This window comes from Cydia splendana, chromosome 2, assembly GCF_910591565.1.
Source record: "Cydia splendana chromosome 2, ilCydSple1.2, whole genome shotgun sequence".
NCBI classification, from domain to species: Eukaryota; Metazoa; Arthropoda; class Insecta; order Lepidoptera; family Tortricidae; genus Cydia; species Cydia splendana.
Genome location: NC_085961.1, coordinates 2801383 through 2814877, shown reverse-complemented (window position 1 = coordinate 2814877; position 13495 = coordinate 2801383). Strand labels below are relative to the sequence as shown.

Here is a 13495-nt window from a genome sequence, read left to right as displayed (position 1 = left end):
AGTTATATTTTTAATGCTACTTAGATATTATTTTTCTATTTTCGGGTTCAAACTTGGTATGTACCTACAGAGTAAAGACTGATTTAAGGAAATATTTTAACCTAACTAGTAATTTTACTGGTAGGTATAGTTTATCTTTAGATAGAGTGATTAAAAAAATCACTTTGTGATAAAGATACATGCGTTAGCGGATTGTGGTAGTGTGGTAGATATTTAACCATTGCTGACAAATGACATAATAGGTAGTATTTATGGGCTTATTTTATAATAAGCAACTACTTTTAAACGTTTTCAGATGCGGTGAGTTGTGTCAGCTAAAAGTCGTAATTTACCTTGTTTTGCTTAACGCAGCGAGCAGAAAATATATATATTATCTATAGCAGTGATAACCTTATTTTAATACTTCAAATCTTTCATTAATACCAGAATTCATTATATTTATTGAGTATCTGTAACATTGGTACCTAGGTGAAATAATTTTGATTAAATTAAATAGATACATACTTAGTAAGCAATGTTGGGCATTCAAGAATATAATCATTATTTGAATAAGAATTCCTAAGAATAAAATCATGTTGATTTTATTTCCGTCAAAATTATTCCAATAATTTTGATCGGAAATAATAAACGCATGTGAACAAATTTAATAAGAATAATCTCATTCTTAATCAAGTAAATGTAATCATGATTTTATATTCGTAATAATATTCCTGGATTAAAATGCAGTCTGGGGGCCGTATAGATAGAAGTAAATAATAATAGTTTCTTGTCTAATTTATACCTAATTTTATTACTTTAATTTACTGCCGCATAGTCTTTGTATTGGTCGATACCCGTATTGCTTTTAATGTGATAACTAAATCATCAGGTACAATTCAGCTGATCTGACCGGATGGTGGATAGCGAAACACTTCAATGGCTCACTGTGCCTAATTTAATGTAAAAAATAAAATACCGGCCAAGTGCGAGTCGGACTCGCGCAGGAAGGGTTCTGTACCATTGCGCAAAAAACAGCAAAGAAATCACGTTTGTTGTATTGGAGCCCAACTTATATATTTATAATATTCTGTTTTTAGTATTTGTTGTAATAGCGGCAACAGCAATACATAATCTGTGAAAATGTCAACTGCCTAGCTATGTTCATGTTGCTCAGTTCATGAGATACAGCCTAGTGACAGACAGACGGACAGCCGAGTCTTAGTAATAGGATCCCGTTTTTACCCTTTGGGTACGGAACCCTAAAAAAGGTGTTTTTAAAGGTATGATAAGGAATTGCTCGATATGGTGTATTCCTATTTCTCTCCGCCGGGCACAGATGGGAATAGGCATTAGGATGTAGTTTCAGTGTCCGAGTTACTACCGAGACTCATTGTGTTTTTAAAAGTTCAGCTGATATTTAAAATTTGCATTCATTATTAGACGGAAATCAATAGGTATTAATATCGTTTCACACACCGCCTACCGCACGTGTCTCAAATCACAAATGCTGTCAAAAAATTCACCACGCCACGACTAAATCTTATTGTTATTGCCAATGAGTAATAAATGACGGTCTCAAGTGGAAACACGCCAAATAATACAATACAATAATTCATGCTGCGATCTGCGACTTTCTGCAAATCTAGTGATAAGCGTAGGACTCTTTTCTTACCTGCTGTAATTTGCTATCTCATTCACTTTCCGTATGTGTGAAAGAGATAGCATACGTAAGACCTCAAGGCTGATAAGAATAATAAACAAAATACATACTTAATTGGCAAAGGAATATACATTGAACCATCATAATTATAATTTCGCAGTTTACTTTTTATGTAGCTTCATTATCAAATTATCATCACCATTTCGAAAGCTCCTAAAAAAATGTACCTACCTATCTATCACAATCACAACTTTTACGCTAAAAAAAATTCAAATCAATCCGACCATTGAAAAGAGGAGTGAAATTTATTTTACAAATTATATACATTGTACTACAAAAGTTAACTTAATTCAGAATAACATTCTAATTGAATATAATGCAGAAAGACGCAGGTCGCAGTATGAATAACTCTGTCACTGAAACCACATACTAAACAATACATGAAATGAATGAAATGAACGAAATGAACGAAATAAACACAATAAATACAATAAACAAAATAATCAAAAAAAATAATAATATTAATCATAGAAATAACATTAATAAAATTAATATTATTAATAAAATAAATTACATTAATAAAATGAATATAATTGATAAAATAAATAACATGAATAAAATAAATATTATTAATAAAATAAATAACATTAATGAAATAAATGAATAATAGTAAATAAATAAACAGAAAAGTAAAAAAAACAAAATTAAGAAAGTTAACAATTAATAAAACAACTATTTTTTTTAGTATTTTACTGACGGCACATCACTAAATACGGATGTTGCAAACGTATAAGCAACCGATAATAAAGGTTACCATAACCGAATAAAAACCTGTTAAAAACCCCTAACAAAAACCCTATCGCAATGGGGTTTTGTGATTAACTCGGTTAAAGGTTAAGGTTACCGTTTCAATAAGCTTACCATTACAATCAGGTAACAGTATGATAGGGTTACCGAATGATACGATAACCGAATCGATTGGGTTACCGAATGGATAGGATTAAGCGTAAAGAGGGGTTTTCCGGTCCTTGGTTGAGATGAATAAAACGAGCCTAAACACGAAGTGGTTTAGTTGCATGGTTGATTGGTACCGGTGACCACCTTCCGGCTCCATCATCAGACCCTGAGTACTATCTTGTGTCAAAGATCTTGTTAAGACGAATCAAACGAGCCCAAACACGAAGTGGTTTAGTTGCATGGTTGATTGGTACCGGTGACCACCTTCCGGCTCCATCATCAGACCATGAGTACTATCTTGTGTCAAAGATCTTGTTGAGATGAATAAAACGAGCCTAAACACGAAGTGGTTTAGTTGCATGGTTGATTGGTACCGGTGACCACCTTCCGGCTCCATCTTCAGACCCTGAGTACTATCTTGAGTCAAAATTAATACATATAGAATGTCAGGTCGTTTCAAATATTTTTAATCCTGTCCGGTAGTTTATTAAACTGTACCATTATAAATTATAATAACAGTGCTAGGATCAAAGTCTCTCGTTGCGGTTTACACGCACACAGTATAGCGTTTTACACGGCGCCCGCCGCACACAATGATAAAAAATCTCGTTGTCGCCGTTGAAAATGTGCGGAGCCGACCGACACACGTCCTACCTCTACAAGCTCTGCCGCGGCACTGAGCTGGCGCAGCGCGCGTCATCGGTAATATAGAGTAGTTTTCAAAAAATTGCCAAAAAATTATAGTAGAATTTCATAAACACTAATGTATACCAACAGTATAAGCAAACGTTGCAGATTGCTTGAGTATGAAAATTACTTCGATATTAAGTAGATTTTCGTAGGAATTGACACTTGTTTCGGAGAGAAAATTGAGTTCGTTTTACTTTGATTTTCTCTTTCTCAAAGGTGTGTAGGAAAAATATCGTTTGATATGCCTAAAGTACAGGGTATTAGTAATACAAAATAGCCAGGTTTAGCAGAGTAAACTTCTCAACATTTCCAAATAAGAGCTTGCCATTCAGTGCTTCACGGGGTTTTTGGGAAACGACCATCAGAAAAAAAATCATTACTAATTTAATAAGTCCTTTTTCTAATATTTACAACGATATTTAAAAAGATAAGAAGACGCTTTTACTGGAACAAGTACTCATTGTTTCTAATAATGAGCACAAAGTCCTGAATTTCGTCGACTAGTATCATCAATTTTGCGTTATTTCGACTTTTCTTGTAAGAGCGCTCTTAATGTGGGACCACCTTGGAAGTACCTTCTTTCGAACAAAAAAAGAATTACTCAAATCGGCCCACGGGTCTCGGAGTAATCGATGAACATACATAAAAAAAAAACAGCCACAACCGAATACAGAACCTCCTCCTTCTATGAAATTGAAGTCGGTTAAAAAATCGATGAAAACCTCGGGTAGCCCCTTAATAGTTAGTTACGGCTTGAGTGACGAGTGTTTGGCGAAACTAGATAAAAAACAAAACCGGCCAAGTGCGAGTCGGACTCGCACACGAAGGGTTCCGTACCATTATCTATAAAAACGGTCTCCCATCCAAGTACTGACCCCGCCCGACGTTGCTTAACTTCGGTCAAAAATCACGTTTATTGTATGGGAGCCCCACTTAAATCTTTATTTTATTCTGTTTTTAGTATTTGTTGTTATAGCGGCAACAGAAATACATCATCTGTGAAAATTTCAACTGTCTAGCTATCATGGTTCGTGAGATACAGCCTGGTGACAGACGGACGGACGGACGGACGGACGGACGGATGGATGGACGGACGGACGGACAGCGGAGTCTTAGTAATAGGGTCCCGTTTTACCCTTTGGGTACGGAACCCTAAAAATGGGCCGCTCCTATTGGTTTACAATAAACGCCGTAGGTACGCTCCATCCCATTGTACGTTTCTTAAGATTTTGAGATCGTATGCTTAGTGTTTTGTGCGACCGCTACCACTGACGAGATGAAAAACACGGAATAAGAAAGGGGTTGCGTCGGAATAAAGAAAAGATAAAAGATAAGAAATAGTTTATTCAAGTAGACATATTACAATGCGCTTATGAACGTCAAATAAAGCTACACCGGCTCCAACCCTACACCTCTGCCTCGAGAAGATTTAAATTCCTCCTCAATTGGAGGAGGGTATCCCAATATGGGACCGGCAAGAAACTCGGCGGGACACATCATTTCATAACATTATAATTGACATGCATTACGAGTAAATAAGAAAAATACAATCTAAATTACTATAGATGGTGTAGGGTGTGTGTTACTCCTTTAATAGGGTATTTTCGTACTAGTCAAATCAGTTACTTTTTAGAACTGTCAAAACGACTTGCTAATATGGAATTTATATGAAATATTACATCGTGACGTCACGGTCAACTCGCCTACTTTTTATATTTCTATCTGATTTATTAAATAGAACTTGTGTTTAAAAATAACTCATATCTGTGTTTTTCTAATAGTTATTTGGTGCTTTATTTCATGCGTGGTGTAAAATAATTTATTTTGAATACAGTATAATACCTTATTGTTGTAAGACAGAGCAAAGTCATCGTAAAGGTTTCGGTTTCTGACCATAATGCGATTGTTTGCACTCCAGCATGCCGCGCTCGACAGTCCCAGCCGTCTGCGCGCAGTGCGGCTGCGACTTCACGCCCGTGTGGCGCTGGGAGCGCGCGCCCGCCCGCCGCCTCGACCCCACCTTCACCGCGCCGCCCGCGCCTCCTCAAGCCCGCCGCCTGTGCGAGCTGTGCGTCTCCGGCAACGTCAAGCGCGCACTCAAGGTATCTAAACATAACGATTACCAACTTATACTATGTTGCTGAATATGGTATTGAAAACTGAAACTTCACGTTCGTGTGGCGTTGGGAGTATGCTCCGTCGCGTCGTCTGGACGCAGGCGCGTTGTTTGCGTAAGCTGTGTTTCCGGAAACGTCAAGCGCGTGCTCATAGTATTGTTTATCCTGCGCGACTCGAAAGCGTAATTCATACATGATGCGTTGCACTTGCGTATTGTTATTTTATGATCAAAGAATCATGGGCAACTTTGTATGGAACCTGAACCCGACGCCACCAGAAATGAGTATGCGTCAAAATGGCCTCAAAACCAACAGAGTTGAGAGTTAGGTCATTAGATATGTATTTCTCTGTACTTCGTTTTGTTCCATGGGCACCAAGCGGAATTCCATTACAGAACTGAAATATTGGTATTTTAGTCAAAATGTCGTCACCCTTATTACCTGAGTAATAGAGTCCAAGTAATTAAATTAATTGGTGCAGAGTAGATGTTCGCGCACCGCCGGGCGAGCACACAGAATGATTTGCCGCGCTCGCCCGGCGGTGGACTCTATTGCCTAGGTAATAAGGGTGACGACATTTTGACTAAAATACCAATATCTCAGTTCTACAATGGAATTCCGTTTGGTGCTCATATAACGAAATGAAGTACAGAGTAATACATATCTAATGACCTAACTCTCAACTCTGTTGGTTTTGGGGCCATTTTGACGGATAGTCTTTTGAAGCGAACATCGCTTGTATAGAATGACGATTCGCGGCTTACTTTTATGATACTGATACTAGTTTTATATAGAAACTATTTTTCTCAAAAATGGATGGCAAAGTCGACTTTGCCGTTTAAAAAATAGGTCGCGAAGTACGAAGTTTATGGTCAGTCAAAAATTAAAAAGTTAAAAACATTGCAGTCTCGATTTTGGGACTGCAATGTTGCATACAAATTCCATTATTTGTCGAGTTCCAAACTTTTTAAAAGTTTAAATGGCCATATCAAATGAAGGCACAGGCCCATTAAACAGCCAAACATGATAAGTACTTATTATTATAATGTTGGTATCGCGGCTATTTAGCTCTCTCAAATAGGTTGGCGTATTTTCGGCAGAAAAATACACTTCTATTTTAAAATTTAAAAAATAAAAAGGCGGCATACCAAACTTTTTCAATTGTTTCTACTTTTTTCTGTGAAAATATGTATACGCAAGAACGTTGCTTTTGTAAAATATTTCTATTATATTAATGTATATTTCTTGCACCATTTTTGAGAAAAGCACTATATATGACTCGGCTGGAAGGCTACTTGTTGGCTTCGGATTCAATTAAACGGACTCCCAAGGTCGTCCGAATCGTAAAACGAATCCTCAGTCTGCAAGTAGCTACTTCCGAGCCTCGACAATAATGTACTATTAAACACTCAAGTTAATTTTAAGGTAAATAAAAGCGTACGTTTGTGTGTAGGCGGAGCACACGGCGCGGCTGAAGACTGCGTTCGTCCGCGCGCTGCAGCAGGAGCAGGAGATCGAGCGCCGCCTGTCCGCCGCCTGCGCCTCCCCGCCCGCGCCCGCCACTCCTGCGCCGCCGCCCGCGCACGCGCACCGCCCACAGGTATATACTCCATGTTGCAGCAGGAGCAGGAGATCGAGCGCCGCCTGTCCGCCGCCTGCGCCTCCCCGCCCGCGCCCGCCACTCCTGCGCCGCCGCCCGCGCACGCGCACCGCCCACAGGTATATACTCCATGTTGCAGCAGGAGCAGGAGATCGAGCGCCGCCTGTCCGCCGCCTGCGCCTCCCCGCCCGCGCCCGCCACTCCTGCGCCGCCGCCCGCGCACGCGCACCGCCCACAGGTATATACTCCATGTTGCAGCAGGAGCAGGAGATCGAGCGCCGCCTGTCCGCCGCCTGCGCCTCCCCGCCCGCGCCCGCCACTCCTGCGCCGCCGCCCGCGCACGCGCACCGCCCACAGGTATATACTCCATGTTGCAGCAGGAGCAGGAGATCGAGCGCCGCCTGTCCGCCGCCTGCGCCTCCCCGCCCGCGCCCGCCACTCCTGCGCCGCCGCCCGCGCACGCGCACCGCCCACAGGTATATACTCCATGTTGCAGCAGGAGCAGGAGATCGAGCGCCGCCTGTCCGCCGCCTGCGCCTCCCCGCCCGCGCCCGCCACTCCTGCGCCGCCGCCCGCGCACGCGCACCGCCCACAGGTATATACTCCATGTTGCAGCAGGAGCAGGAGATCGAGCGCCGCCTGTCCGCCGCCTGCGCCTCCCCGCCCGCGCCCGCCACTCCTGCGCCGCCGCCCGCGCACGCGCACCGCCCACAGGTATATACTCCATGTTGCAGCAGGAGCAGGAGATCGAGCGCCGCCTGTCCGCCGCCTGCGCCTCCCCGCCCGCGCCCGCCACTCCTGCGCCGCCGCCCGCGCACGCGCACCGCCCACAGGTATATACTCCATGTTGCAGCAGGAGCAGGAGATCGAGCGCCGCCTGTCCGCCGCCTGCGCCTCCCCGCCCGCGCCCGCCACTCCTGCGCCGCCGCCCGCGCACGCGCACCGCCCACAGGTATATACTCCATGTTGTCCACTTCCGAAACCCATCACCATAGTACGGTTTGAAACCCCTGGTCAAAGTCCCATTTAGATGTTTTTGATATTTTTCACCACACCAGCTCGGAAAAGCTTACTTTGCACTTCAAAAACGGATAGCAAAGTTACACTTTGATATCGGTAACCCTCGTGCTTTGAAACCCTCGCAACGCTCAAGATTCCATTTTTCGAACTACTCGCTACGCTCGTGATTCAATCTTGGAATCTTTCGCTTGCTCGGGTATCATTATTAGCACGAGCGGTTAAACAACAACTGTAATCAAAGTACTAAGAATCGAGGGGTTAAATGTGATTTTACGCCACTGTTCGGAAATGTGGCAATAGATGGTCTAAAACCAAGCTGGAAAGTAGGCAATAGCTGTAGCACCTGAACCACCACTACTACAATGTTTCATTGTTATCATCTGTCAGTGGTGACGGTTCGCTACAGCAATGAGTATCATTTAAAACATAAAAATCAATAAATGGTCTTATTTGGCGCAACTTTTTCCTTCAAAAATAAATTAGGTTATTTATAGGACCAATTTCTTGTGTAAAAAAAAAAAGAAATGTCAAAACCATTCAGTTAATTTTTTTTAACAACTATCCATTCAGTTCACGCTTAAGGCGTTTTTTACTTTTGTAGCTGTTTGTGGTTTTTTTTTAGCAAAAGCGCTTCTAAGTTTAGAGTCGGTTTGAAGCAAATAACAGAAACTCTTACAAGTGATAGAAATAGTAAAAAAGGCGGGATCTGAAAATACTTACTGAATTGGATAGTGTAAATTGTGTTTGACTAAAAAATACAAGAAACACGTATCTACGCTCGCTATAAAAATGAGTTCTTCTAGTGAAGATAATGATATTCTTACGCTGACGCCTACCGAAATTCAAGAGACAGCACAGGCAGTGGCTAGTAATTTACTACCTGAGAAATCGCGGGCTAGTACTTATAGTTATGCAAATGTTTTCTTATTTCCTCGCAGTAGTCGTGAAAAGCACTATGTAATGCCTCGGCCGGAAACGCTAAAGATGGACTCGTATTATTTGAGGGCATCCGCTAACGTGTCGGTCCTCAAACTCGCTCGTCCATCTTTTAGCGGTTTTCCGTCCTCTCCTACAATGTACTAAAACTGTATGTAGTGTTAGCATAGTATAGCGTCGTGCGCTTGCAGATGTCGGTGACGCGCACCAGCGCGCGCGCCGCGCCCACGCCGCCCGCGCCGCCCGCCAAGCCCAACCCCCCGCAGCCCGCCAGGTATGCGCATGCGCACTACATACACAACACACTGTACACATCAAAAATACACGACAAAAACTTTATTTTATATTAAAGGAAAAATCGAAAAATTTCCCAAAAATTCTGTTGCTTTTTGCCATGTGCCTTTCTAAGGCGGCGGAATGAAAAGATTCGCACGCTTATAGTAAAACTCCGTAGTACATTTGGTAGTGTTCCGAAAAGTCAGATCTTCGAGTTTTACCGGAGGCAATATATTTTTAATTATTAATAAAACAATTTGTAACATCACTTGCAGACTTTACACATGATAAAATCATTGTTTACACAAGATATAGTTTGCCAAAAATCGCTTATCAGTGGAACATAAGCAAAAACTACTATTATTGTACAAAGTACCAACAATTCCTCGATTTACAATATCAACAATAACATCGGTGCTCGACATTAACCAAATAGAAGTTAACAGACGCGCTGATCCAATGAAAATTATGATTATATCTCTCAAATTGAAGTCATACACACAATATAATATTATTGGTATTAACAGTCGCAGCTCGTCGCTGGGCACGAGCTCGCTGGAGAGGCACCACGAGCGGCGCGCGGAGGGCGAGGCGCCCGCCAAGAAAGGTAAAGGTACGACGTATCACACACACCTACTCTATTCTCTTTCTATTTGTATTGCAGCTCGCAGGCGCGATATCGCTAACGATGCTATTATTCTCATAGGCGGCTTACATTCTCATGCAAGCCACGAGATGCGAGTGTAAGCGGGGGGCTTGTGGCTCGTATCGCGGCTCGGCTCGCGTGGAGGAGCGGTTTTTGGGCACGAGTCAAAGGAGCTCGCGCGGGACGCGAGCTTGCGTTTACACTCGCGTTCGGTTTGTCATTCGATTACAAACCGTATACCATGCCGTTAGTGTTTAAAATCGATTAGCTCGACGAGCTTACTAGACACGAGACGAGCCAGGAGGCCAGCCACGAGGCGAGAATGTAATCATTAGCTCGTCGTGCTTACGCGCTCGAGGCGAGCCACGAGACGCGCCGCGAGCCGAGCCACGAGCCGCGAATGTAAACCGCCTATCAACTTTTTACCTCTTACCATAGTTACTTTCTCCTGGTCACTCTTTAAACACTAATTTGACAGCAATCAAATGTATCAAATATGTATTTTTATGGCAGTTGTAACGTCTTACATACAAAAAGTGACAACCATTATTCTTACAAAGTATACTGTTAATATTATCATCTGTCTGTAACGGACATAACAAGAAATACTTGATTTACCCTATATGTTAGGTAGTATTATTTAATATCCATTTATTTTAAACAATTCCGTACCCAAAGGGTAAAACGGGACCCTATTACTAAGACTCCGCTGTCCGTCCGTCCGTCTGTCACCAGGCTGTATCTCACGAACCACAGATGATGTATTTCTATTGCCGCTATAACAACAAATACTAAAAAGTACGGAGCCCTCGGTGGGCGAGTCCGACTCGCACTTGTCCGGTTTTTTAAATTTAATAGAAGTAGTCAAGTACTAGTTTACAAAAACTAATAGTTTAAAAAAATAAATTTTATTCCGAGTTAACAATGTCGGCTACATTGCCATTTTTAAGGTAAACCAACATCAACAAGTTGCACTTTTAATAATATTGTGAAAATAAATTAAAAATTTAAGTTAATTTAAGGTAGTCTTATTTAGTACAAATTTAATGTATTATAAGGACCCATTTGCATGCTGTCAAAACAGCTAAAAAGGCTTGGACATGTAACACATTTATGTAAAACCCTTTTTATGTGCAAATAAATGATTATGATTAAATGATAAATGGAATGTAACTTAAAATATATCATGTTTCCCAACAGGCTCGTCTTCGAGCAGCACGAGCCAGAGTAGTAGCAGCAAGCCGCATCAGGTACGTTCATTACATGTTATAATACTAGACGAAAAAATTTGACGTGTCTCGCTCGAGGCATCGCGGCCACGCGAGCGTTTGCCTCCTGCGAGGCACGTCTTTACAGACCTTCTAGCATGAGTTGCGTTCTGGCGCGCGATTCCATACATCTTGCGCGACTTGAAGTAGAGACTCGCGCGCGAGAACGCAAGTCATGCTAAAACACGGTCACGGTCACGGTAAACGGTCTGCTGTTACTGTATCGACCCGCCTATTAACAAAATTTGAACTAAAGCCATATGTGCTCAAAATTAAATCTTGACGAGTAACTATGCACTGAATAGGGAATATTACGCGAAACTCTGCGTAGGGGGCGCCACTACCACGATCCATCACAATCAGAGGGTCTACCGCGAAACAAGAAAATCGAAATTTCGTTATCTAAGCTCTGTCTCTCTTGCATATGCGAGCGATAAAGAGGCAGATAACTAAATTTCGATTTTCTCGTTACCCGGTAGGCTCTTTGTAAACAAACCGCCTACTTGTCAAAAAACAGTTTAAGGCACAGTATGTATAAGTTACTCTATGGTTTACGATAGGTGCTAGTGCTGCACTCTGGCGGCAGAACATTGCAGTAATACCCCCTATTATTTCAATTTACACTACTTTCGAGGTTAGAAAAACGGGGTATCACATTGCATTGCATAACAGTATTGTTGTTTAGCAGTTCGCGGCGGCGGCGGCGGCGCAGATGGCGTTCGAGCAGCACTCGGCGGCCGCCATGCAGGCCCTCCAGCACCAGCTGTTGCGAGGTCAGATAGGTGAACGATTACAGTACACTCAGCGTCAAATATATAGCGACGGCCACAGTGGCCAAGTATATGGAAACACATCCTTATTCGTATGGGGAAGAATAAGAATAATATTTATTTGAAAGAAAAAACCTTGTTAGGAAAAAAGGTGTGTTTACACCACATTGTATTTGGCCACTTTTGCTGGCACTCTTTGTTTGATGCTGACTGTACTTCTCATTACTTCTAGGAATGCTTTAAGGAACCAAACAGAATTATAATTTAAGAAAAAAAACAGACAGAAATCTGATATTCGAAAATTGATGACAGTTTAGGCATATTATGAACTTATTTGACAGTGCTATGGAATTTTTTCACATGGAAATGTTTCGTGGGCTCACGTTTTCGCATGAGGAATAAGATTTACAGTTTCAAGAATTTGTTCTTTATTTTGTATAATTTCCGAGAATTTTACAAGTATTCGGAGAGTTGCCAAGATGCGGCAACTCTCCGAATACTTGTAAAATTCTCGGAAATCTGAAATATCTTAGGGTGGTATTCCATCTGTCCAATGTCAGTGCGTCTCATTATCTCACTAAAGCAAAATGTGAGACGCAATACACATTGGACAAATAAATTGGACAGGTGGAATAACACCCTTACACACTTATTGTCTAACCGCTTTCGAGCGCCCACTTCAGGGCACCACCAAGCTGACAATTTTCGCCTGTCATTTATAATTCACCGTATAATGCTGATCCCACAAATATTGACTTTGTACCTTTGTTATTGACCGACCCAGAAATGTACAGGAACCGTGTTATTCACTAGTTGACTACACTTCCTACCTTTTGTAATAAAACACTTGACAACTTATTAAATACTCATTTATTCCTTTTTTTTTAACATCGTTATATCAGAGTCGGCCGGACAAATTCGGCCCTAGTTCTCTTTGCCGTAAGACTCATTTATTCCGAAACCAAATATACTATATAAGGGGCTGTGGAAAAATCTTAACAACGCTAAGTAGCCGATAGAACAGCGACATCTTTTGTGAAATTGGGCAACTCATTACTACATTCAAGACAGGTTATATTATTATAAACTATTTAAGCCATAAGCCTTCATTAAGAAGTGCTTGACTTGGAAAATTTGACCTATGCCGCTGTGACCCGGTGGCCGAGTGGTTTAGGCATCTGCCGCGATAGCAGAGGACGCTGGTTCGATTCCAGCCTGGGGCACTAGAGGCCTTGGTCACTTTTTCTTAGTATATGACATTTATTTCAGTTTATAATTTATATAGTAGTGTTTCTACTTGATAAAAACAAATTAAAATATTTTTCTGAAATAATTTAATTTGGTCAAATACTTTATTATGTTATATTATTGTTCGGTGCGACAGGTCTGAGCGGCGCGGGCGCGAGCGGCAGCATGTCGCCGGCGGCGGCCGCGGCCGCCATGATGCAGTTCAGCCCGCTGCTCTACACCTACCAGCTCGCTATGGCACAAGCTTCGGCGTTAGGCAAGCGGTGTAAGTAGATACTTCATCTTTTTATCTTGTAAATAGTTGTCGTTGATCCCTTCTCATTCTGTC

General features: G+C 41.8%; 1 protein-coding gene and 1 non-coding gene across 2 annotated transcripts in view; both read left to right on the top strand.

Annotated features, from left to right (window-relative positions):
* Positions 1-13495, top strand: part of LOC134802844 (serine/arginine repetitive matrix protein 1) — a 50943-nt gene that overhangs the window by 35639 nt on the left and 1809 nt on the right. The window contains 8 exon segments of the mRNA XM_063775583.1: positions 5205-5388; positions 6857-7242; positions 7244-7955; positions 9151-9233; positions 9763-9848; positions 11079-11131; positions 11835-11931; positions 13304-13432. Coding sequence (XP_063631653.1) covers positions 5205-5388; positions 6857-7242; positions 7244-7955; positions 9151-9233; positions 9763-9848; positions 11079-11131; positions 11835-11931; positions 13304-13432 — 1730 coding nt within the window.
* Positions 13071-13142, top strand: Trnas-cga (transfer RNA serine (anticodon CGA)). Its single transcript has one exon. It is a non-coding gene; the product is annotated as a tRNA-Ser (tRNA).